Source organism: Arvicanthis niloticus, chromosome 3 (genome assembly GCF_011762505.2).
Source record: "Arvicanthis niloticus isolate mArvNil1 chromosome 3, mArvNil1.pat.X, whole genome shotgun sequence".
NCBI classification, from domain to species: domain Eukaryota; kingdom Metazoa; phylum Chordata; class Mammalia; order Rodentia; family Muridae; genus Arvicanthis; species Arvicanthis niloticus.
In genome coordinates this window covers 124,141,140-124,167,552 of record NC_047660.1, presented here as the reverse complement: position 1 = coordinate 124,167,552, position 26,413 = coordinate 124,141,140, and the positions used below count along the sequence as shown (strand labels likewise).

The 26,413-nt window shown below is 42.9% G+C and overlaps 1 protein-coding gene and 1 long non-coding RNA gene across 2 annotated transcripts; one reads left to right on the top strand and one right to left on the bottom strand.

Annotated features, from left to right (window-relative positions):
* Window positions 1-252: 252 nt before the first annotated feature.
* LOC143441823 (uncharacterized) lies at window positions 253-11,271 on the bottom strand. The gene is made up of 3 exons (XR_013109525.1): window positions 11,168-11,271; window positions 6,942-7,054; window positions 253-533 (listed from the first exon to the last, which is right to left on the bottom strand). It is a non-coding gene; the product is annotated as an uncharacterized LOC143441823 (long non-coding RNA).
* Bzw1 (basic leucine zipper and W2 domains 1) lies at window positions 10,981-26,413 on the top strand. The gene is made up of 12 exons (XM_034499260.1): window positions 10,981-11,390; window positions 12,375-12,448; window positions 16,266-16,442; window positions 17,278-17,372; window positions 18,823-18,888; window positions 19,628-19,763; window positions 20,032-20,141; window positions 20,269-20,439; window positions 21,699-21,845; window positions 22,618-22,756; window positions 23,250-23,372; window positions 24,112-26,413. Exons 2-12 carry the CDS (start codon window positions 12,385-12,387, stop codon window positions 24,141-24,143), a joined length of 1,260 nt encoding a protein of 419 aa, XP_034355151.1. The 5' UTR covers window positions 10,981-11,390; window positions 12,375-12,384; the 3' UTR covers window positions 24,144-26,413.

Sequence of the window (26,413 nt, the reverse complement as noted above, 5' to 3'; positions counted from 1 at the left end):
CTCTCAGACATGACTTGTTTTAGGCTTTTGTAGTACTGAGTGTTAAACCCAGGACCTAGTACATGCTAGGTGAGCATTGTACCAATGGAGCTACATCCCTAGTCCCCCAAAACGGTTTAATACTGCGCTTTCTGAGTCAGACCTCAGGGCGCAGCCTATAAAAGCGCTTGCTATATACCAGGGTAGCCTGAATGATTTCTAGAACCCACGGTGGAAAAAAGAGAAGCAACTCCTGAAAGTTCCATAAGCATGTTGTGGCATGAATACCCATGGGCTCACACACGCATGCCCATGGGGTTACACAATTTTATTTTTATCCAAAATGTTTATTGGGTTGTCTTCTGACTCCTTCCCAAGCCTTGCTTTTCCTCATTAGGCTGGCAAAAGGCACTGGAGCAGCTCCCACATAAGACTACCTTCTGAAGGTAGGCTGAAGACCATGGGGATTTTATAGAACCTAGGCACCATTTCATGCCCATGGAGCAGGAAGCAGGCAGAGCCCTGTACCTGGCAGTTTCCACGTTTCTTCTCTTCTGGAGAGAAATGAAGGAGATCCTTTGTGAGAGGCAAGTTCTCATAAGAAGGTCACCACCACCAGAAAGTCACACTATAATTTATTATTATTATTATTATTATTATTATTATTATTATTATTATTATTAAAATAAGTGGGACTCAAACAAGGCGTGGTAGTGCAAGCCTGTAATCCCAGCACTCCGGAGGTTGAAGCGGAAGGTTACTGTGAGTTTGAGGCCTGCTTGGGCTACATAGTGAGACTTGATGTAAACTAACAGACCCTCAAATATTTCTTCTCTTTTTCATCAAATTAATTGGCATTAAATTTACTTAATGGGAGTCTGTGAGCTTCTTTTAGAACAATAATGATAAACTACATTGTAGTTATTTCATTCAGAGACAGCTCTACACACAAAGTTGCGTCAATATATATATATATATGAAACTGTAGAGTGAAAAATTATAAAGGCCATTTTATGAAATACGTGTAGATTTTTTTCGCCTTACAGAACTCGGAACTGAAAATAAGATTTCAGGCCTTCACATTCCAGGTGAAGGACACTTGCTGGATTACATTCCCCAAGCCTCACCCAAGGCAGGAAGGCATTCCTGATTACAGATAAAGATGCTATCATTTGGGCTAGATTCTCTGAAATGTTCCACTGTTCTTGGTTACCCCCTCCCTTGGTCTTCCCAGTACTATGTTCAAAATTTGTAAAACAACCAATCATGTGTAAGCGCGCGAAAATGCAACCATTCATGTGTAAGCCCGCGAAAATGCCTTCCTCCCCCCACCCCATGCTATAAAAGACCCTTTAACCCACCACACGGGGCCAAAAACCCTGCTCTTGGAGCTAAAGAGCCTGTCGTTTTTGACTGCCGGCTCCTCCCCTAATAAACCTCTGCTGATTGCATCCAGGTATGGTTTCTTGTGATCTTTGGGTGGTCGCGATTCTGGAGGCTTGAGGAAGGGTCTCCCGAGTATGGGGGTCTTCAAAACTAATTTAGAAGGGATTACTTCCTCTACAGATGTAAGATCTATTGTGAGTCTCTGATTATTAACCCGAGTGGTACCAGTAATAAAGGATGTAAGTAACAGTACTGTTACTGAAAGACCCCCGAAGGGATACCCTCACTCAAGTCCAGATTAGCACATACCCAAAGACACACGAGAGACCTTCTTGATGCAATAGCAGAGGCAGTTTAATGGCGAGGGCCCTCGGGTCGAAACATATCTCACACAGGAGATAGAGGATTCGACCGAGAGCCCAGGAAGCTTGGGATATTTATGGGTAGAAGTTGGGGAGAGCGGGAAAATTTGGTGTGGTTACATATGATATATTTTAAACATCAGCAATTTGCGTAAGCAATCATTCAAGTTGGCAGGATGACTACTTATTTTTTGATCATGAAACCTTGGACTTCCCTCAAAGGGGGAGAGAAAAGTAAACACTAGATGGCGCACCACTCACTTGGGCTTGTTTGGACTTGTCTGGGCACGTCCTTGCATGCCTTTTCATTTTTGGTCATCCTGCCCCTGGAGGGACTTAATATTTTTATTATGACTATATTTAACAAGTTGTTGGTGGTCTTTGCTGACCATGAATTTTTGTTATTTGTTTCAAGCTGTCTTCAAATTTTATTCTCACATTATTGTTTTATGTTAGCTTTCTGTTACTGTAACACATATCAAGTCAAGAAGAAAGGTTTATTTTGGTGCTAGATTGTGAAGGTTTCTGTTATGTTGTTTTGAGACAGGGTCTCACTATTCAGGAACTCAGTATGTAGACCAAGCTGTCTTCAAAATCACAGAGATCTGCCTGACTCTGCCTCCTGAGTGCTGGGATTAAAGTTGTGTTCTACTACACTTGGCTAATTGTGAAGATTTCAGTCTATGGTTGGTAGAGATAGAGATAAAGCAAAGAATCATGGAATTCATTTATGGCCATTGGAGATGGAGGCAGAGGGTAGGTTTCCTAAATTTCTAAGCTCCTCTCCAATTATTTCAGCCTATTTAAAATTCTAAATAAAAGTGTACATTTGTTGAGACAGGAATCTAAATTTTAGTCTAGAACAAGGAAGTAGGGCTCAGACATGAAAATGACCTTGGGCTAGGACAGGGAAGTAGGCTCAGATACTTTGGTCATCCTGATAAGCCCTTAGAAACAGTGATCACAGAAATGATCATGTAATTGGGTTTAATGCCTTGCCTTTTTTTTGACTGTGTTTATTGTCTTGTTTGTTCCTTGACTATTTACATCTATTTTATTGTTAGACCCTCAACCTAGAACTGACCTTAATACATGCATGTAATCAAAATGGTATAAAAGCATAAAGAAGAAAGGGGGATGGGATATGAGGTTCTAGGGAGGGGAAATGGTGTCAGGGGCATCTCTGCTTATACACTGAAGGCCTGGAATCAGCCATAGGCCTGAAGACAGCAGTAGGCCTAACATGTATGCCTGCTAGCACAAAGTCTTGGGTCTCTGTGGAAAAACACTAGAACAGATGGCTAGAAGCTATCGTAAGGGCTGGAGAGATGGCTCAGTGGTTAAGAGCTCTGACTGCTCTTTCAGAGGTCCTGAGTTCAGTTCCCAGCAACCACATGGTGGCTCACAACCATCTGTAATGGGATCCAATGCCCTCTTCTGGTGTGTCAGAAGACAGAAACAGTGTACTCATATAAATAAAATAAATAAATCTTAAAACAAAACAAAACAAAAAAAGAAGCTATCGTAAACAAGCAGCTCTGGTAGATAGTTACCAGACTTTAGTCATAGACCTTGAAGATAGGTGACCTTGGTAGATAGTACCAACTTAGATTAGGACAAGTGCATCATAGGTGGAGTCATAGTATCCTGTCCCCTGAACCTTCACCCAGCTGACACTCTGTTCTGGAAGATATCTCCCTGAACACCTAAGCTCCTGCATCATCCCCTTCCCCACATCCTGCCTTTTTGTATATATAACCCCTGTGTGAAAAAGTAAAAATTACGGTTTGATTAGCCTATAGACAAGCCGTGTTTGTTTGCGTCTTTGCCTGCTTACCAACCCCCCCCCCCCCCCCCCACTTAGGTGATATCCCCGGATCTCTGTTTAATGTCCTGCTGGACAGGACATTTTGGCGCCCAACATGGGGCAGCTTGAAGACAAGGTTGTTACTCTATCCAGGGTCTTCCCAAAACACATCTCCACTCAACCTAAAAGAGGGGACTCCCGCCCCTAGACCAAGCTGAGAGGGGCCACTCAGAACCCCCTTTGACTGGTGATCTAAATTCTTGCTTAGGCTGCAAAGCTAAGCACTGCAAGGGAATATACAAATTAAAAATATCTTTCTGGGTTCCCTGAGGGACAAGCCTGACTGCATAGGGGTTGATGTCAAAAATATCCCCTCTCTAGGAAAAAGATATCGGGATGGGTATGGCTCTCATGCCTCACCAAACAATGACAGGAGGATTGGAGCCATTACAAGGTCCCCTTTAATTACTGGAGGTCAGGCCTCTACCCCCACCCCCTTTGCAAAATTAGAATCGCCACAGTCCTTCTATACTTAGAGAAGTGGGAAAATGGGGAAAGGGGATGACATCTGTATTGTAAATAAATAAAATATCCAATAAAAAAAATTTTAAAAAGTGTACATTTGTTTAAAAGAGTAAATTTATTGTATTTGGAGAGATGGCTTAGCAATTAAGAGCACTTGTAACTCTTACAGTAGGTCTTGGCTCAGTTCCCAGTACCCATGTGGAAGTTTATAACCATCTGCAACTCTGGTTTCAGTGTATCTTATGTCCTCTCCAGGCTTCCATAAGAAGTAGGCACTGTGCACATATACACATGTAAGCAAACACATCCATACATAAAAGGTAAATCTTTTAAAAGAGGGTATTGAGTTTTATTAAAATGTTCAAGTTATTAAGCAATGTTTGTCTTTTGTTTTTATCTGATGTCAAATCTTAATAATTATAGTGTAACTATTAGAATTTTTTATGGCAAGTGAAAAAAGTGGTATTTAACACAATTTCATTTACATAAAACTTAAAAGCTTGTATTTCAAAGGTTTTTCATTATAAATATCTGTGGAGGTGGACTGGGCTGTGACTCTGTTTGGCAGAGTGCTTGTTTAGCATACACTAACTCCTGGGTTCAGTCCCAAGCATGAAATAAAACCAGGTATGGTAGTGAATGTTTCTAATCCCAGCACTCAGGAGGTGGAGGAAGGAGGACTAGAAGTTCAAAGTCACCCTTGGATATACAACCAATTTAAGACCAGCCTGGTCTTCATGAGACCTTGTCTTAATTTTTTTTTTTTTTTTTTGGAACTGCTGAATATATTTCTAGCCACATATGCATAAATTTATACACAAGTATGCATAGAGTTACATATATATGCATCATAAGTATGCATAAGGTTACAGTATTTAAACCAGGTTTATAAGGAGCTCCACAGTTGGCTACAAAGTCCGAAGCACAGTCCTATCCATTTCCCAGATCACTGAGAAAAAACAATGTGTTTTTCTAAACAAGTTCTTGAAGCAATCAACACCGATTGTTACTTACTTTTGAAAAATAATTACTAAGTATCCATTTCCACCAGCAAAGTAAAGCAGGGACACCAAGTTTACATGCTATATTTAGCACTTTTTATTTAAGTAGCTCAAAGCTTTCAATCTAAAAGTACTGTGGAGACTGCAACTACTGCCGAGAGAGGCTGGCAACCATTCTGCAAAACTAGCAGAAAGCATGGGCAAAAGCCCCAAACCCAGCACTTCAGCATTAGGGCTGAGGACCAGCTCCCTGCAGGGCACTGAGAGTCCTGAAGACAAACAACAAACTGAGACCTGTTCATTTGCAGAAAGCTTCCAAGCTTACAGTAAGAACAATGGATCTGTAACTCTTCCATGCAGAAAGAAACAAAGAGCATAGGTTTTTCATGAGAAAAACAGAGAAAACAATAATGAAACCAGAAGATGTTGTTTCTTTGAAAACAACAATAAAACTGGTGAACTTTTAACAAACTGGAGATGCAAAGCAGTTGGTGAAATGTTCCACTAGCGTGGACAAGGCCCTGGAATCATATAAGACTGGGTCGACTGGGTCAAGTATGATTGGAGAGAAAAGCATACTGCTTTTCCAGAATAAAAAGAGCTGGTTCCCAATTCCTACGTCAGGCTGCTAACAACCACCTGTAACTCAGCCCACTGGGGATCTGACACCCTCTCTGGCCTCTAAGGGTACACTCGTGTACACACCCACACCCACACCCAAACACACCTATACCCAACATCTGAGGAGCTAAGGCAGGAGGACCAAAAAGTTCAAGGTGAAAGCAAGTTTAAGGGGAGTTTCAGATAGCTTGGGATACCCAAGATACTGTCTGACAAAAATAAAAATACATTTATTTAAATAAAGGAAGAAAGAAAAAATACAAAAATTATTGAAATCTGAACTATCCACTACTTAAACAACTTAAATGAAATAACAAACTCCTGAAAAGCTGTAAACTATCAAAACTGACTCAGGAAGAAATAGAAAGATGGGAATGGATCAAAAAAGTACAAGAACTGACCTGGCAATTAAATACACTCACAAAGGAAACACCATGCCCAGGCAGAGTCACTGCTCATTTTTATCAAATGTTTCAAAAAGCAGTAATACTGATTCTGTTCAAAACCTGTTGTGAATCGGATGGTAAGTACAGATGCTTGCGGTAAGTCTAAGAACCTAGTTCCATTTCCAGGACCCAGGTGGGGAAGGAGAGAACCATTCCTGAAGGGTGGGCCTCTTGACTACAAGCATATGCTGTGCCATTCATGTACTTACCCATAGCCATCTGCAAATGCTTACAAATACACAAAATTAATAAATGTAACAAATATTTTAAGTATTAACATTTTTATAAAGATTGTGCCAAGAATATTTAATGAAGTATTTTTGTTCATGAAATCTTCCCTCCCCTCCCCACCCCCACCCTCTAAGACAGAGTTTCTCTGTTTAACAGCCTGGCCTATCTTGGAACTCACTTTGTAGACCAGGCTGGCCTCAAACTCAGAGATTCACCTGCCTCTGCCTCCCAAGCGCTGGGATTAAAGGTATGTGCCACCACTGGCTGGCTTATTTATGAAATCTTAATTTTAAGTACTGGAGCCTATAGAACTCAGTAGCAATGGAGACAAGTTCAAACATAGTCATGCCACTGATAGACAGGAGACAGATATTAGTGAGGCAGGTCAGAGGCAAGGGTCCTGACGCTGAACTTCGTATCCATGCCCAAGAACTTGGAGGGGAGCTCTGGTTTCTTATCGCCATCTAAATGAACCACATTAGAGGCCATATTTGAGGGTATGACCACAACAGCTGTCCAGCCAGGTCTCCCTTCTAGTGCAGTGAAAACAAAACAAAAAAGATGCTGGTGTGATGGCACTTGCCTTTAATCCCAGTACTTGGGGAGGTAGAAGCAGGTGGATTTCTGTGAGTTTGAAAGCAGCTGGTCACTACTGAGGAGTGAATTCCAGGTCAGCTAGAGCTACATGGTGAGACCCTGTCACAAAAGAAAAGAGGAGACAAAGGAACAAGGAAGAAGAAAGTAGGCTATATATCTATTCCCCAGTAAAGAGGAAGCTGCGTCCCCCATCAAAAGAGTATAATCTACTATTGGTTCTTAGTAGAGACATAACCAACCGTTATGTCTTGCTTTAAGAGTTAATCTAGAGCTGAGTATAGTGACATACACCTTTAATCCCAACACTAGGGAGGTAGAGGCAGGCAGATCTCTGAGTCTGAGGCCAGTCTGGTTTACAAAACAAGTTCCAGGACAGCCAGAGCTACACAGAGAAACCCTGTGTCAAAAAACAAACAAACAAACAAAACAAACAAACAAACACAAGCAACCAAACAAATAAAAAAGTGTTAATCCAGTTGGGTCTGTCAATCACCTGAACTATTCCTCAAGAAGGCAGCCATACTGAAGAGATACAATTATCTTAATGAAATGGTGCCTTTTCCTTCCCAGCAGCCCCACTTAAAGAGTCACTACTGTGTAACTCTTAAATCAGCTTGCTTTCCTGCATTCCAAGTCAGAATGTGTAACTTTTCTTCAGAGCACTGGCCAAAGCCTACGCAGGCTTTCCCATCACTTCCCACCCCTGTTTACAATGTAGCCACTTGCTGACCTGAAGCTGCTTGCCAGTCTCCCCGGCTGAACATGTTGCCCCCACTCAAAAAGGCATGCTCCCCCGCACTCTCGCTCCCCTCCATCTTTCTCCTTATAGTGCCTGCTGCTCTGTTGTTTTCTGTCTCTAGTAAAATTGTCGCTAAGCTTCACACTGAGTTCATTTTTTTCCAGTTCTTTTAATTATGGAAACTAAGAACCTTATGGCTTCCAAAGTGAGACTCTCCTAAATTTCCAGTAACACCATAAGATACAGGCATGAATGTGGCTAATATTTTGCCAGAAATTTCATTATTTTATGCAGGAGTAGGCAAGGTTAAATGTTCCTGACATTTTTACACTGTTCTGTTTTTGTCATTTGGAGCGATTGTGTGTGGACATACACTGGCCAGTGTGCATTCAGCGGTCAGAAAACAACTGGTGCTTTCTTCTGGCCTGTAGGTTCTTGGCATGGCAGTCGGTCAGGTCAGCCTTGGTGGCAAGGGCCTTTATCAGATGAGCACTGCACCAGTCCTAGGTATTTCTTTAAATGTCTGTTTTCAAGTTTTCCTATGAGAAAACTAACTCCCCCTTAAACTTCTTTGTTACCTTCTTTCTCCTCGTGATAAACTCTGTGGTTGTAATAAATGTACTGTTTTTACAGATTCTGTGCCTGCCTGCTATCCACTGAGGCAGTACCAAAATGATTAAGAATCAGACATTGCTCTTGAAATTGTCAGTTTAGGAGAAAAAGTCCATTGCACACATAGCTTAAACATCAAAAAGGAAATATAACTTTCAAAAGAAGTTTAAAAAAGGAATGCATTCACATGAGTTGTAGCTATTAAGGAAAGTACACCAGATGGGTGAGGGATGGGAAAGTAGCAGCTAAGGTAAGCCTAACAAAGAGGGAAGATACAATGTGTCCTGCCTGACTGAAGGATGGAGTTGTCAGGAAGATTTTCTACCATAATATAGTAAATAAACAATCCCATCGGCCTACCACATCTAACCCCACAGATGCTGCTTAAGTTATAAAACAGGCTGCTTGCAATATTACTCCTAGTAAACTCAACCCCTTCCTGTCCACGAATATGCATCAGAATTTGCACATGTACATGTATGATAATATGTACATGGGTAAATGTATGTACATGCATGACTTGAGTTTTCCTGGTTTTCTAATCTTATTCACTGGGATAAGATTTCTCTCTTTCTCTTGATAGGGGACAAGGCATTACTGTCTAACTCTGACTTGAAACTCACTATGTAGCTCAGGCTGCCCTGGACCTCACAGACTACTACTGTCTCTGTCTCCTGGGTGCTGGGAGTAAAGGCATGCACCGTACATGGAGCTTGTCTGGCTAGTTACTCTTCCTCCACTTCCCATGTGCTAGGATTACAGGTGGGCTGCCATGAACACTTAGCTTTTTGTGGGTTTTGAGAATTAGAACTTGAGTCCTCATATTGTGTGGCAAACATTTTACACACAGAATCATCTCCCAAGCCATGTTTTAAGGTCCTGACTCTTTACTGGATGCCATAAAGCCACCATTGGTATAAAGGGGAAATCGGGTGTTCCTGTGGTCTTCCATGAAAACCAAGGAATTTAGACACTGATAAGAAGGACCTGAACTACATTTTTAAAGAAAGATCACCCTGGAAATGTAAAGACACAGTGCAACAAAGAAGCCTCATTTAGTTACTGGAACAGAAATCCAAACCAACTGGGCTTGGTAACTGATGTCTCTAATCCCAACACCTGGGAAGCTGATACAGGATTGCCAGGTCAAGGCCAGCCTGGGCTACATAGCAAGACCCTGTCTCAAAAACAGAAAGACAGGGTGTAAATCAGGACTGTACTGGAAAGGAGACAGAATTGGGAACTGTGGCACACGCAGACGAGAGCTTTATGAATAGTGAGCCTGGCCATCTCATCACTATTTGTCTCTCTAGCTCAGCTCAGCGTCTGACCTCAAAGTTTATCATACTGGTGGAGCCAGGCCTCTGGGTTCCAGTCACTAGCAAGTTAACCGACCTACATGCCTTCTTTTCCCAACTAGACTAACAAGAGTGTCAAGGTCATAGGGCAGTTTCAAGGACTCAATGCAGTTGAGTGCTTAGGAGAATGTCTGCTACATACATACTATACAAACATGGCTTTTCAATTGGTGACATATTGCACCTTTAACAAATCAGAAACAAACATAATGTGGGGGACATGGTAGTCTACCACGCAGAGTATGAAATGAGACTTCCAAGAGAAATGCCAGAGATGACTCGGAGTTAAGAGAGTAAGAGTAGGGGACTTAGAGCCTGACTCCCATCGTTTCCGCTATGCTCCATGGCCTTCCTAGGTCCCACCAAAGTTCAGTCCTATTGGCCACCTGCAGTAGTACCTCCAAGAAGTCAGGCTCTTGTTGCTTGACTATCTGCCCACCGCTGTTCCTTCAGTGTGCTGAATGATGCCTTTACCTATCAACTTGAATGGAAAAGAATAAAGCCTAGATCTAACAAACGGCAGCTTAATTCCTTAGATGCAAATCTGAAACTCCAAATACAGTACATGTTAAATCCCAGGAAACAGAGGCATCTTCCATGTACGAGTAAGAAAGATGAAAGGTTTGAATACAGAAACGGTGGATGGCAGAAATACAAAGACTATATTTATTGAGAAACCCGAATGCCCAGAGTAAAGTTCTAGGGAGACCTGGAACTCACTAAGTATTACAAAGGAAGGAGGGTGAAGACTAAGGCTGGATTTTCCTACTTCAGGGAACACCTCTAAAACATAATTTTCTGTTCAAGGTGGTAGGTAAAGGCAGCGGTCAGAGCACTAGGAAGGCGATTAATATAACTGGTTTCTACCAGTATGTACGGTAAAAAAGAGAAGTTGGGACAGGGAAAGGGATTTTAAGGACAAATCCTGATGTCAGAGGATGGTAGATGAAAAACCGGATGCGGGTAGTTTTATCTGTTGTCCGGGAAAATACTCCTCCTGAAGGTCCTTATCTAGGAGACTTTGTGATAAAGGCACATTCTTGGGTCCTGCACCAGAACCAATTATAAATAAACCCTGCTGGTGGGGGCCTCGCAATCTGTTTTTAACAAGTTCCCAGTCCACGGCAGTCAGGGGACAAGCACCACTTGCAAGGCGTGGTGACAGGCGGGGGGTCAGACTAGCCCTCAGCTCGCTGCATCGCAGAGCAAGGAGGCCCGGCTTCAGCCGGGACCCCAGCAGCACCCTACGGCAGCCCCGGCCTCGCCGGCCTCCCCGCACGCCACCCAGTGCCCCCAAACCCCGGGCTCCGGCTTCCGGAGGAGGGGTCTGGGCTGGGACGGGGCGGACTGGTCCAACTCGTGGCCATCGAGGGGCCGGTTCCCCCTTCCATCCCCGCCCCGAGGAGGGGAAGACCGGACGATGCGGCGGAGGAAGGAAAACGGGCTACACCGGCACAAGAGTCTCGGCAGCTTGGGGCTTTAAAGCGGGATAAAGACGCTTACCACCCGCTGAGCTCGCCGGTGCCCCCGAGCTGCCACCCCGCGGGCCCGGCAGGGACAGTGCGAACTGGCGCAGGGTAGAAATCTCGCGATAGCAGGCCTCCGGGGCGGGGGTGGCGCCTCTTCCTCTCCTCCTGCTCGCGTTAGTTCCGGTCGCAGAGGAGACAGCGCCGCAGTTGCCGCCAGCTCGGGGATTTCTGGCTCTTTTCTCTTCGCCTTAAATTCGGTGAGGCGAGCGCGGCGCAGCGCCGGCGGACAGCGGCGCGCCGTGGCCTGGCGGACGGCAATGGTGGCGGCGCGGTTCGGGAGGAGCCGGCGGGACCCGGGGCCTGGATTCGTGGCCGGGGCCGCCGCTCTGGAGGGCGGGCGAGGCCGCGGGGCGCCGGGGTGGCGGCGCGCCCCGTGTGCGCCCCGGCCGGCCTGGGTAACAAAGCCGCCGCGGCCTCTGTTGGGTGATGTACGCGTGGGGGGTTCGGCGGGCGGGGCGCAGCCGCCGCCACCACCGCCGCGGCCGCCGCCTCCGCCGCTGCTTTCGCGGGAGGGCGGGCGGATGTACGGGGCGGCGGGGGCCCCGGCGCGCAGCGCCTCGGCGCCTGTGGTCCGCTCGGCGCGGCGGCCACCACCGCAGGCGACAGGGTCGGTGGAGAAGGGCCCAGGGCGCTCCGGGGCCCGCCGCCCGAGCCCTGCGAGGCGGGAGGCACGGGAAAGGGTGTGGATGTGGAGACACGTGCCCGGGAGGAGGCAGCTTGGGCTGTAGCGTTTGCGGCCAGCTCTCAGTTTTTGCATCCTGGAAGGGTGCAAGTGGTCTCTGCGGCTTTAGGCGCCACTTTGGAGTGAGGGCAGCGCTGATGCTGTTCAGGAGCTTTGACAGATAGCTCGTGACCGCGGCAGTCCTCTTAAGTTCGGGAGGTTACTTAGAAAAAGTGGGAGATGCAAAGAGCAGTGTAGAAGAGACTGAGCAATTAGGTTTGTGATAGGCCATTTGCCACCAGACAGGGGGATACTAAAATGCCATCTCCAGGTATAGTTCTAGCACTTCCATCTAGGTTCTTGTAGAGGGAAACTTAGCTGCACCAGCGCCATTGCCTGTTACCTGAGAGTGTCCTGGGTTTGCTTTGGTTGTAATTTTGACTCGACTTTTGATACTTTGTTTCAGAAGTTAATATTCCTGGCGCCGGTGTTTTTAAGGCCTTCTTCCCCTTTTTTCTAGGGTGTCTTTTATGAATAATCAAAAGCAGCAAAAGCCAACGCTATCAGGCCAGCGTTTTAAAACCAGAAAAAGAGGTAAATATTTGTAAATCTCCTTTAGTCTTTTAGATATGTATCTTGGTTTCTCTCACAGTCAGCTGCGTGTTACTAAACCCCTCATGAGAAAATAACAGAAACTTGAGGTTTTATTTAACAATTATTTCGGATTAACTGCTCCCTTAGTGTTTCTATTGCTTTCTCAAACTTTTATTTATTTTTTTAGTGTGGAAACTATTGGTTAAAAGCTGTGACCATAACCTTATAGTTTTAAGAAGAATTTGAACAAAGAAGGCTAAAAGAAAGGGAGACACTCTTAAAATCCCTAATTTCACCTAGACTTTCTGGAGATGTGTGAAAGGAACTCATAGAGTGTCTCACATGGTCTAGGTCTTGGAAAAAATGTGTGGAAGGGAAAAATGGGATTCACATTGATATTTATTTATTTATTTTGTAAGGTTTAGCAGTCTTAGTTGTAGCTCAGGATGGCCTCCAAATGCTAGAATTAAAGGCATGAGCTCCTACTGGCAATACAATCTAGGGATTGAACCTAGGACTCTGTCAGAGGCTGGCAGATCTCTTGAGTTACAGGACAGCCAGGGTTGCACAGAGAAGCCCTGTCTCGGAAAAACCAAAAATAAAGAAAAAAAAAGAAAGTAAGTAAGTTAGTCAGTTAGTTTAAATGGTGTTCTTTGAAAACACATTGGCCAGGCATGGTGGCATGCATCTTTAATTCTAACAGTGGAGAGGCCAGTAAATGGAGGGCCACTTAGTGAGTCCCAGGCCAGCTAGGGCTACACGCAGAGCTGCTTCAAAAAGATGAAGCACACATTAACCTCTTGAGTCGTTTTGAGGACATGGAGAATGGGTTAACTACTGTTGTTAAGGTTGTTCCTAGTTTCCTACCTTTCATAGAAAGTTTGGCACATATATGACAGCATCTTTGTTATATTCCCCATAGTCTCTCCCCCTGGTGGTGAGACCAAAGTGACTGAATTCCAGTCTTTGTAGGTATAGATCTTAAACTAAAGCAGTTTGTCAATAATAAAGATGAGTTTGTAGATTGCATTATCTTGATAAAATTGACTGTATAACTTTTATTGTTAGCATCTGGGTGGTGTCACTTCCTTAAATCAGATAAAGATTATCCCTGCCACATGGTATGGCGTCCACCTGTAATCCAGCACTCATACAACTGAGGCAGAAGAGTTTCCATTAATAACTGGACCAGCTTAAGATCCCAGAATAACAAAAAAAGTATGGCCTGGTTCTTGGTATAATCATGGTTGCCTGGAGCTAAAGGAGTTTTGAAGACAGGACTTTCAGTGAAACCTAGAGAATCTTGGAAAAAATAATTTTCACTCTCACAGTGTGCAAAAAGAAACAAGGGATCGTCTAATCTCAGCTGACAAATGTGAAGATTGTTATCATTTGCCCTAAATTGACAAAACATAGAAAAGCCGCTGGGCATTGGTGGCGCATGCCTTTAATCCCAGCACTTGGGAGGCAGAGGCAGGTGAATTTCTGAGTTCCAGGCCAGCCTGGTCTACAGAGTGAGTTCCAGGACAGCCAAGGCAATACAGAGAAACCCGAAAAACAAACAAACAAAAAAAAGAAAAAAGAAAGAAAAGAAAAGCTGGGGGCTCCAGTCAGTGGCAGAGTACTTGCCTAGCCTGTATGATGCCCTGGGTTCATCTCCAGGACCACCAGTAAACAAAAAGCACCTGCCTGAAGGGTGTGAGCTCTGATAATTCAGTAGAGGCTAAGTGCTTTCTGCTTTGCATTGTTTAGTACTCAAAGAAACTTTATGGGATACATGTGATTTTGAAAGGGAATATTGAAAATGGCTGGTTTCAGCCTTGATCTTCCTAGAGATGATTTGGGTTGATTCCTAGCACCCATATCAGTTGGCTTCTATCTTTCTGTAACTCCAATTCCAGGGGATACAGTGCCCTCTTCTGGTTTCCTCTGGCTCTAGGCATACACATGTAAGTGTTTACTATTTAAAAGAAGAAAGTGGAGTTTGAGGCCAGCCTGGTCTACAGAGTGAGTTCCAGGACAGCCTGGGCTACACAGAGAGACACACACCCCTCCCCCCCCCCCAAAAAAAAAAAAGAAGAAAGTGACTAGTTGCACAGGTACACATGATATAATGAAAATCATGATTTCACCTAGGTGAGTTTTGTTTTGAAGCAGGGTGTCTACATAGCCCTGACTGTCCTGGAACTAAATATGTAGAGCAGCCTGGGCTCGGGCTCACAGATCCGCCTGTCTCTGCCTGCAGGGTACTGGGATTAAAGGAAAAGCTTAAATGTTACGGACACATGAAAGGAAGGGGAAAGATCCCCTAAAACCTGAAGAGTAGTGTGACCATACATATAGCGACATAGCAAAACCTTGTCTCAGGGAAAAAAAAAAACAAACAACCCAGATCTGGTCAGTGGTGGCACACACCTTTAATCCCAGCACCCAGGAAGCAAAGGCAGAAGGATCTCTGAGTTCAAGACTGGCCTGGTCTACATAATGATTTCCAGAACCCTGTCTAAAAACACCAGGGCTGGGGTATATAGTTGAGTAGAGTGCTTGTTTGACATGTACAAACCCTTAGGATCTTATTCCTAAAGCCTAAGATGTGGAAAGTGAAGGATCATAAATAGAAGGTTTGTTTTAGGCTACCCTGTAGCAAATGAGACCCTGTCTCAAAAACAGAAAGGGACTGAAGAGGTAGCTAAGTGCTTGAGGTACAAGCATGAAGAACTGCTTTTGATCCCTGGTGTCCACATCAAGCCAGACATAGTAGTAACTGGTGCCTGTGGCTCAAGCATGGATGAGGCAAGGACAGGAGATCCCCAGAACCTGCTGGCCAACCAGTCTAGTCAGTGAGAGCTGGGTTCAGTGAGACATTGTCTTAAGATGGATACAAGTTAGGAAGATACTCTGTATCAACTTCATAGAGCCAGGCTAGACTGTAGCTCAGTGGTACTAGCATATACCAGACTGGATATTCTGCAGACACACCAGAAGAGGCTATCAGATCCTATTACAGATGGTTGTAAGCCACCATGTGGTTACTGGGAATTGAACTAAGGACCTCTGGAAGAGCAGTTGCTGAGCCATCTCTCCAGCCAGACTGGATTCTAAAATCAGTCTAAGGCTAGGAAGATGCCTGTAACCCTGTCTCGGGGGGGGGGGGGGAAAGGGCAGTGGGGGACTTAAGTGTGCAAATTTTCAGAGGAATAAAGTATATCTGGCACAGTGTTAAATAGCTTTTATTTGCTTTTGAGACAGGATTTGCTGTGTAGATCAGGCTCTGGAATACAGATCCACCTGCATCTGCCTTTTTATAGTGGGATTAAAGGCTTGTGCCACTATGGCTAGTATAGGGTCATTAGAGCAGTCTGGTGACAGTGGGAGCAGGAAATCCTAGCACATTGAGCTTGTAAAGTGGAGTAGCCATGTAGTTCTTGACCAGGTAGGTCGTCCTGCAGGAGACACTTGAATGTGCTTAATCTTTTTCCTGTCATACTTATTCTCAGTCTTGGGTACTTAAACTTGACTTTTTCCAGCTATTGAATTAAATGAAACTCAGTAATTTGGTTAACTTATCCTATTTGCCAGTTTGTGCTTTATTATTATTTTATTATTATTATTAAAGCTTTATTATGTATAGTGTTCTGCCCGCATGTCTGCCTGCATGCCAGAAGAGGGCACCAGGTCTCATTATAGATGGTTGTGAGCTACCATGTGGTTACTGGGAATTGAACTCAAGAGCAGCCAGTGCTCTTAACCACTGAGACATCTCTCAGTCCTGTGCTATTTTTGATAAGCTTGAAACTAATTTTTTTTTTCTCTCCAGATGAAAAAGAGAGGTTTGACCCTACTCAGTTTCAAGACTGTATTATTCAAGGCTTAACTGAAACTGGTACTGATTTGGAAGCAGTAGCTAAGTTTCTTGATGCTTCTGGAGCAAAACTTGACTATCGCCGCTATGCAGAAACACTCTTTGACATTCTGGTGGCTGGCGGAATGCTGGGTAAGTATCTGGGGTTTGTGGGCCTAATTTAGGGAGATGTAATATACAGAGATAATGGAGAAACCAGAATGTGAGCTTTTGACAGACCCAACAAGAGGAATGGAGTTTAATTATGTTGTTTGTCCTCTTTGTAAGCTAAGGGTTGGAGATTATGAGATAGGTTGAATTCTGTCCCAGCTTTTCCACCTCGGCAACAACCCATCTTCCTCAGATCCCAAATGCAAAGATTACAAATATGAGCTACCATACCTGGTCTGCAGAGTGAGTTCCAGGACAGCCAGGGCTATACAGAGAAACCCTGCCTCGAGAAAAACAAACGAAAAGATAGGGTTTCACTTGGATATAGCCCAGGCTAGTGTTGACTTGTGAATTCCTCTTGTCTTAGCTGCCTTTCTCAATTGTTACGATTGTTATAATGTGAAAAATAGGGTTTTGAGTCAGTTGTGGTTTATACATACCTGTAATCTCAGCATTCTGGAGGATCACAAGTTCCAGTGCAAGATCCTTTTATAAAAGAATAGGAATTGATGGGGAGTGCAACCTCCTTGGAAGTTTAAATTTTTACTTTCTGTGTAGAAAGTTAAATATAACCAAACCCAGTTCTGAACATCTCCACTTAGCCTGTTTGGCACTGTTGATTCATCTTTTACTAAAGATGTTTACCTTTATTCTCTGCATGTACATATGTGGACATACACACTAAGTAAATGTGGCTCAACCCTCGAGTGACAGACTTGGCTGCAAACACCTCCTGCTCTTTGGATAGGGTACTTGTTTGATTGCTGTGTAAATTTTTCATTTTATATGTACATAATGAGCCATCTGACTATTTTAGCCCCAGGTGGTACACTGGCAGATGACATGATGCGCACAGAAGTCTGTGTGTTCGCAGCACAAGAAGACCTAGAGACCATGCAAGCATTCGCTCAGGTAAGCCAACCTGCCTGCCATATCGCTCTATGGCAGTGTCTGAGGGATGCTCTGCTTTCTAAAGGTGCAGGTGGAAGTTCTGTTTGACTTTAAGTTTTAAGGGTATAGGTCTTGATAAAGTATGGTAGATTAGAAATGTCATGTTTAGTAGATTTGCTGCAGTCTGGGTTTTGTGGGTTTGTTTATTTGTATTTTGAGACAAGGTTTCTCTGTGTAATAGGCTGTCCTGGAGCTCACTTTGTAGACTCACAGAGATCTGCCTGCCTCAGCATGCCCCCAGCCTTTAACTCTTTTTCTCTTTCTGGGGGGGGGGGGAAAAGGGTTTTTTTGTTTTTGTTTTTGTTTTTTTTTTAATTATGAGTATGTACATGTGAGTACAGGTGTCCTCAAGAGACTAAAGGCATCAGACCCTCTTGAGTCCATAGTGCAGGCACTTGTGAGCTGACCAGTGTTACTGCTGGGAACCAAACTGTTAGCTACCCTGTTGACTACTGGGTAGTCAACTCTCTAGTCCCTAGATTTGTTTCTCCGAACTTACTCTCTTTAAGAAAGGCAGTAAGCCAGGTTAGGTAGCACATGACTATAATCCCACTGAAAAATTGAGGCAGGAGGATCAGAAATTCAGGGTCATTCTAGAATATATAGTGTGTTCATGCAAGCCTAAGCTACTTTAGAGCCCGTTTGAGTTGCCACTCTACCTCCACACAAAGATACTAAGTTGGACATGGTAATTCATGCCTGTAACTCCAGCACTCAGGAGACAGAGGCTAGAGGATTTGAGGTAGACTTGGACTATTAATTTAGAGAAACTATGTCTAAAAATAAGATGAACAGCCGGGCGGTGGTGGCGCACACCTTTAATCCCAGCACTTGGGAGGCAGGGGCAGGCGGATTTCTGAGTTCGAGGCCAGCCTGGTCTACAGAGTGAGTTCCAGGACAGCCAGGGCTACACAGAGAAACCCTGTCTCGAAAAACAAGACAAAAACAAAACAAAACAAAAAAGATGAACAAAAATGTTAGTCTTTGTGATCACTGTATTAAGCAATTCTTTTCATTTTGGAGAAAAAAATGAATGTATTGATCCAGGCCGGCCTGGAACTTGCTTTGTAGCCCACCCTGGGCTTGAACTAAACCACCCTCTTGCCTCAGCCTTCCTAGTGCTGACTGAATGCTTTGCCACAGTCAGCTTCACGGTTCTATTTTTTTACTAGTTGTAAGCATAAGTGAAGAATTTAATGTATCTAACCCTGAAATTTGGTATCTGAGTCTAGTTCTATCATTATACAAAAAAAAAGAAGTTATATTTTGTGATCATACTGTTATTTATTTAACTAGTCTTAGGTATATAGTGATAGAAGTTACTAAGAAGTGTTTATATTTTTGGTGTGTGATGAGATTTTACAGTATAGAGCCCTTTTTGGTTCTAGGAATGACTTTAATCTTCTTCTAGGTTTTTAACAAGTTAATCAGGCGCTACAAATACCTGGAGAAAGGTTTTGAAGATGAAGTTAAAAAGGTATGAGGGGGAGTTGGGTGGGCGTGTACTCACCTCTGTCTCCAGCAGCCACAGATGGGACATAGTGTTAGACATTTAGGTAGACTTTTATTGAAATGCCATTTGGGGAGTATAGCAGTTATTTTGCTGAAATATTTGAAACTTACACGTTGTCACTTAGTGTTGTGTGGGGAAAAAAGTGGCAGTAAAAATCTAGAGACCCTTCCTAAGATGAATGGTAAAGGGTCAGAGCATAAGATGCTAAAAAAAGTCACTTGTATTCCATTCCTGTTGCCAAATATTTCATAAATGGTTGACATAGCAGCTGAAAGGCTGACAAAATTAAGTATCAGGCTTTGTTCTAACTTTTCAATATTGATAAAAACTCTGAAGGGCAAGTTTTATTGTTCACATTTTTTTAAATTATTTTATGTAAGTACACTGTAGCTGTCTTCAGACACACCAGAAGAGGGCATCAGATCCCATTGCAGATGGTTGTGAGCCACCGTGTGGTTGCTGGGAATTGAACTCGGGACCTCTGGAAGAGCAGTCAGTGCTCTTAACCACTGAGCAACCTCTCCAGCCCTATTGTTCATATTTAATATATAATGAAACCAAGACACAGAGATTGGCCCAAGATCATTGAGTTAATGAGTCTTGATGAAGATAGAAGTGTGGGTGATTGGACCTCAGCTAAATGTATTTTACTGCTTCTTTTACTCGAATGCAAGTCCTTTAACCCTAGCTGTTTGCTTTACAGTTATTGCTCTTCCTAAAGGGATTTTCAGAGTCGGAGAGGAACAAGCTCGCCATGTTGACTGGGGTCCTTCTGGCTAATGGAACCCTTAATGCATCCATTCTTAACAGCCTTTATAATGAGAATTTGGTTAAAGAAGGTAATTAGCTTTTGAACTGCTGTAAATTTGTGGTTCACTGTTTCTGTGTGGGCTGTGGATATTAGTTCCTGCTCACTTTGAATGTTCCTTTTGTGGTAATTAACTTTGGGTACAGAATACCAGGTTAGCATGTAAATTGTCAGCAGTAGCAAATGACCCAATAGGGGAGTTGGGGTGAAATGGTCTCATTGGCATAGGAAAGGTTTGGGTGGCTTTGGAGAGAAACTGAGGAACGTATGTCTGTTAGACAAGCAACTTTGTTTTACAGGAGTTTCAGCAGCTTTTGCTGTAAAGCTCTTTAAATCATGGATAAATGAAAAAGACATCAATGCAGTCGCTGCAAGTCTTCGAAAAGTCAGCATGGACAACAGACTGATGGTTTGTGCCTTTCCTTCCATTCCTTCCTACTTGTTCAGTGATGTAATGATAACTAACACCTTGTCTTTTAATCTGAAACCTAGTTCTTCATTTGGTGTAAAGAACACTTAACCAATTGTTCTTTCAGGAGTTGTTCCCTGCCAATAAACAAAGCGTTGAGCACTTCACCAAGTATTTCACTGAGGCAGGCTTGAAAGAGCTTTCGGAGTATGTCCGCAACCAGCAGACCATTGGGGCACGGAAGGAGCTCCAGAAGGAGCTTCAGGAGCAGATGTCCCGCGGTGACCCATTCAAGGACGTAAGCTGCTCTTGTGTAGACCGCTCTTTCTTTAATGTATATGTCTGTTCCTCCTCCATGCATGAATATGTACCACTCCTGATGTCAGAGGAGGGCTTATTCCTCTTGGAACTGAAGTTAATGGTTCTTGAAAGAGCAGCCAGTGCTGTTGACTGCTGACCTGTCCATCCATCTTTTTATACCCACATAGATGGTTTGGTTCATTCAGGGACTCCCAGAGTTTTCAGACTGAGCCTGGATTGTAATTATAGAGTTAGACTTCCTTTAGCCCTTTTCATATGCTGATTTTAAGGTGGGGTTTTTTGGGTTTTTTGTTTGTTTGGTTTTTGTTGTTGTTGTTGTTTTGTTTTGGAGGAGGGGGCATTTTGAGACAGGGTTTCTCTGTGTAGTCCTGGCTGTCCTGGAACTCACTCTGTAGACCAGGCTGGCCTGGAACTCAGAAATCCACCTGCCTCCGCCTCCCAAGTGCTGGGATTAAAGGCGTGCGCCACCAACACCCGGCTATATTAAGTTTTATTGGTATCCAGAGATAATAACTTTGAAGATTTTAAAAATGTACAGGCCAGTGGGCATTTTTCATTAGGAGCCAGTTTGTTTTTCGTTATTGCTGATAGTTTTCACATTTATTGAGGGGTGGGCCTGTTTACACACATCTCCCACCACATGGTCTGGGGAATCAGTCTTGGGGTTGTCAGGCTCAGTTATAGGAACCTTTATTTGCTGAGCCATCTCACCTGCCAGAGCTGATTTGTGCATAAACTAGGTTGAATTTCAAGGCTCTGTCCTGTGGCAGAAGTATGTGATACTGGTGAAGTTTGTTGCCAGTATGGGAGGGTTGGTTAGTTGGCTTGCTTGCTTGCCTGCTTATTTCAGACATGGACTCCCTATACAGCCCTGGCTGGCCTGGGATTCTGTGTACTGGGCTGGCTTCAAACCCTGGTCCACCTGCCTTTGCCTCAGGAGTGCTGGGGTTAAATTTATGTACCCACAACACTGAGTTAGAAAAGCATTTTTTGCTTTTGTAAAATGTCTAAATTTGATGTTTAAAGAATTAAAAATATGCTGGGCACTGGTGGCGCATGCCTTTAATCCCAGCACTTGGGAGGCAGAGGCAGGCGGATTTCTGAGTTCGAGGCCAGCCTGGTCTACAGAGTGAGTTTCAGGACAGCCAAGGCTATACAGAGAAACCCTGTCTCGAAAAACCAAAAAAAAAAAAAAAAAGAAATAGCTTCTGTTCCTAAGTATGGATTGTTTTGCAGATAATTTTATATGTCAAGGAAGAGATGAAAAAAAATAACATCCCAGAACCAGTGGTCATTGGGATAGTCTGGTCAAGTGTGATGAGCACCGTGGAGTGGAACAAAAAAGAGGAGCTTGTAGCAGAACAAGCCATCAAGCACTTGAAGGTATTCGGATTGCGAGGCTATGATGCTTGAGGTGGGGTGTGTGGACTGAGTGGATATTTGTCTAAGGTTCAGTCTGTGGGCTGTGATCCCTTTGAGGGTCGAAAGACTCTTTCACAGGATTTCAGGATTTGCCTCTAAGATCATCAGAAAATACAGATACTTATGATTTATAACAGTAGCAACATTATAGTTGTGAAGTAGCAACAAAAATACTTTTATGATTTGGGGGTCAGCACAATACTCGGAACTGTATTAAAGGGTTGCAGCATTAGCAAGGTTGGGAATCAATGCTCTAATTTTCTCAGTGAGCCTGGATTTATAACTACACAGTTGGACTTCCTTAGCCCTTTTCATATGCTTAGGTTTTATTGGTACTCAGAGACAATAACTTTGAAGAGTTTGTCATGTATAGGCCAGTGGTCAGACGTTTTTCATTTGGAGCCAGTTTGGTTTGTGTTACTGTGGTGCTGGCTATGATCTGCCTGTCAATCAACATGACTTGGTGTTGCTGGTGCTTTTAAGGCTGACTTGGCTTTATTTGGGTCATAAATTAGAAATCATAACATGTTTAAAAGTAGTTTAAGTCTGATTTGATACTGCGGAGGAAATGTCAGAAAATGGGAAGGCTTTCTCTTACTCCACTGAAGTAGATGTTAAATTTTTCTGCTCCATCATGAATTGATGACAGTGGCAAAGGTGTGTTATGATCTGTATTGTGGGAAATTTGTGATGGATGATGATTATAATGAGCAAGTCATTTTTCTTTTCAAAGCAATATAGCCCTCTACTTGCTGCCTTCACTACTCAAGGTCAGTCTGAGCTGACTCTGTTACTGAAGATTCAGGAGTATTGCTATGACAACATTCACTTCATGAAAGCCTTCCAGAAAATAGTGGTGCTTTTTTATAAAGGTAACTAAATCCTTAGGTCTGTGAAAGTTATATAAAAATACTGGAAATGAATGAGGAGGGTCTGGACATGGGCTCCTATATTCACAAAGTGAAATCCTCTACGGTTGAGTTGAGAGTTGTTTAACTGTTTTTTGCGTCTGGCTATCGCTATTGTGTTGACTGGCCTGGGACTTGTAGCCAGGCTGCTCTGCAACTCAGAGGACCCACATGCCTCTGCCTCCACCTCCCAAGTTCAGTGCTGGGCTCAGAGGTGTGTTTCCCCACACCCAGCAGAATTGGGTGTTTTTATTGGCTACATTGCTATTAGAACATCTGTGAACCTTGTTCACAAGGTAAACACAAGTTAAATCCATAAATGAGACCCTATCTTTCCCTACCCTGCCCTTACCCCACAGAAACACAATCCAAGTGCCAGAGTAGGCATTTGTGCCTTCTGTGGTTCAGTAGATCGGTTATGTTCAAACTTGCTAATATAAATGACTGTTGTTTGTAGCTGAGGTCCTGAGTGAAGAGCCCATTCTGAAGTGGTATAAAGACGCACATGTTGCAAAGGGAAAAAGTGTCTTCCTTGAGCAAATGAAGAAGTTTGTAGAATGGCTCAAAAATGCTGAGGAGGGTAAGTCTTTGTGTAATTGATGAAAATTGGGTGGTGGCATTTGGTTTATTGCCTCCCAGGTGCTAGGATCACCAGGTGTAGGTAAGTTATTAGAAATGGGATTGAAGATGACACAGATTTTCACACACATTTCTTCCTGCTGCCACTGTGTGTGTGTGTGTGTGTGTGTGTGTGTGTGTGTGTGTGTGTGTGTGTGTTTAAGATTTATTTATTTTATGTATGTGAGTACACTTGCTCTCTTCAGACACACCAGAAGAGGGCATCAGATCCCATTACAGATGGTTGTGAGCCACCATGTGGTTGCTGGGAATTGAACTCAGGACCTCTGGAAGAGTAGTCAGTGCTCTTAACGTTACACTGAGCCATCTCTCCAGCCCCTGTATATGCTGTCTATATTTCTCATGGTCCTCTCTTTTTAACAAGAGGGGAAGCTAGACATTAATCATTGTGATTTAGTGTTGTGTGTGGGCATTGAGTGCCATGAAGTATGTAGAGAACAACTCTAAACTCTTTATAACGAGCTCGGTTAGGTGGCAGCAGATAACTTACTGGTCTTGCTGCCTCTATTATGTATGGTGTCTTACACTTAGACACTAGGGAAATTGAGAGTTTTTAGATAAATAATTACGTACTTGTTCTCAGGTGATATTAGTCAAATTCTGAAATGATGAAGTTTCAAATAATGGAAAATAGCTTCGTGAAACAAGATGTTTGACTATTTTTTAAACTCTTTTTCTAGAATCTGAATCTGAAGCAGAAGAAGGTGACTGAATTTTGAAACAACATCCTCAGTAAAGCAAACAGGAGTTGTAGATAAAATGTCATGTCTCATGTGTCCTGGTTCTTACATCTTCCTACCTCCCTATATCAAGCATGATATAAGGGCTTTCATGGCAATTTTTATTTTAACTGTTTTTATGGTTACTGGAAATGTTGGGTTTGGTTTCTGAAACCATGTGTAAGGAGCTGCAGGAGCTGTAGAATTGAATCTGATGTTGCATTGGTTTTCAGTTACCTTCTACCTCCTGTATTTTCTACTGTAATAATGTGATGTAAGGCCTTCCGCAATGAGCAGTTCACTTTATTCCCTGGGTTTTCTATATAAACAGTTTTCAAGATATGATTTGGTTAAAAATAATTTGTTACAAAAAGATTCTGTTTGCAAATTAAACTGTAAAAGTATCCAAAGTCTCAAAAGGCAATGATTTGTGTGATAACTTAGTGTGTCCAGAGCCCTGTTCATCAGTGAGAATCCTGCAGATGATTGAATCCATAACAACATGAATCCTGATTGATGTTGGTTATATGTGAGCATTTTCTTATATTTTTAACCCCAGATGTTGTTTGATTTTTGGGTTTTGTCCTTAGTAAAGCCATGGAGAGCAAACTTGAGTTTGAGAACTATACAATGTAGCAGAGGTAGGAAGAAGGAAGCTGAGCCTTTCCCCAGAAACTTCTAGGTTCCTTTGCATCTTTCCAGGGAGAACAAGTACACCTTGGTGTACTCCTCATACAAATGTTCTCCCCCAGGACACAGCTGACTCTTAGGAAAGAGTTCCCACAGGAGTGAGTCAAGGAGATGTCACCAAACCATGAGATCCTTGGGAGTGTTTGGGGGAGTGTGTTATAGCAGGATCTCAGCACAACTCCATCTCCTTTTGTGAGGGTGAAGGACAGTCATTAGTGCTCCACCATTCAGTTGCCTGGGCCTGGCCTCATTATATTCAAGCACCTAGTAACTCACCCTAGTTGCTGTTTTTTTTTTTTTTTTTTTAATTGCCGTGAGCCAGATACTCCACTTGATTAATCCATTTATTTTAATGGCTGCCTTCGTTGCTTTTCTTTTTGCTATCCATTTATAGTTAGTTGGTAGAGGGAAATGTAGCCACATTTTTGAGAAAGGCTAAAAGTGAACATTTTGAAAGTTTTTTTTTTATTATTTTTTAATTGGTAAAAGAAAATAGTAAGAATAATGCCACCAGAGACTTGAGTGAAAATTGCCTATTTTGAAGGTGCCATTCTTAGAAGCCAAGAATTTGGTATTTAAAGTTTATCTTGAGAGAATAACATGTAATATAATTTGAAATAAAGGTATAGTAACCTTAAGAGCATTATAGCGAAAACATTGGTGGGTGGGGTGAATTTGTAAAATGAATGACTTTGATAAAGTTTTATGCACAGGCAAATGTATTGATTAGATTCTGTGTAGTGATCTGCTTTCCCTTTGTAATTTGTAGTCCTAAAAAGATTTTTTTTAAATAAAGTCCATCCTTACATTTAGGTTTTATAGATCAGTCTTTTTATTCCCCCATAAGTCCCATTGATTCCTAATGGTGTGCTGTATGTTGTGCTTTCATATGTCGACTGTATAAGCATCACTAACAATTTGTCCTTAGAACTCGCAGACTAAACACCTCACAGATTCCAATGTGGCTAAAACTACATTGCCATTTCTACAACCCGATCCTTGCATGTACCGCCGTTCGAAACGCACCCTGTTTATTATATACTGTGTATAGTGAGAGTGTGGAGTCTTCCAGAACTACATTATGATCTTTGATCATTCATCTTTCCCCTTTATACACAGTAGTGTTTACTTAATGTAGCACTTGACTAAGGCACCTGTGAGTACAATGTAAAGAAAGGGATTTATGAAATGCCAACCTATGGCCTCCAATATGTAATTCCTAATAGAGATGTTAAAACTGTACTCTGAATCATGATTGGGTAACTGTTGATTGAATTCCTAGTTTGGTGTCAGTTTCTAAGGCCTTTAGTGTCTTAGATACTGTACTGTGTGTTTAGAACTGATAAGTGTCACCGTACTCTGGGATTATTGTCCTAGGAATATTCTGTTCTTACAAAATTTCCAGATACCAAAATGCCACGTATTTTACTCGGCATAACGATTGGTGGTGAGGGGAAATGCATGTGACCAAGAGATTAACTTACAACAGTGTTGAAGCTTTTTCCATTATCCAAAACCCCCAGAAACCTTTCCCCCTAATAGCACCCCAATAAATTTTAATATAGATACACTA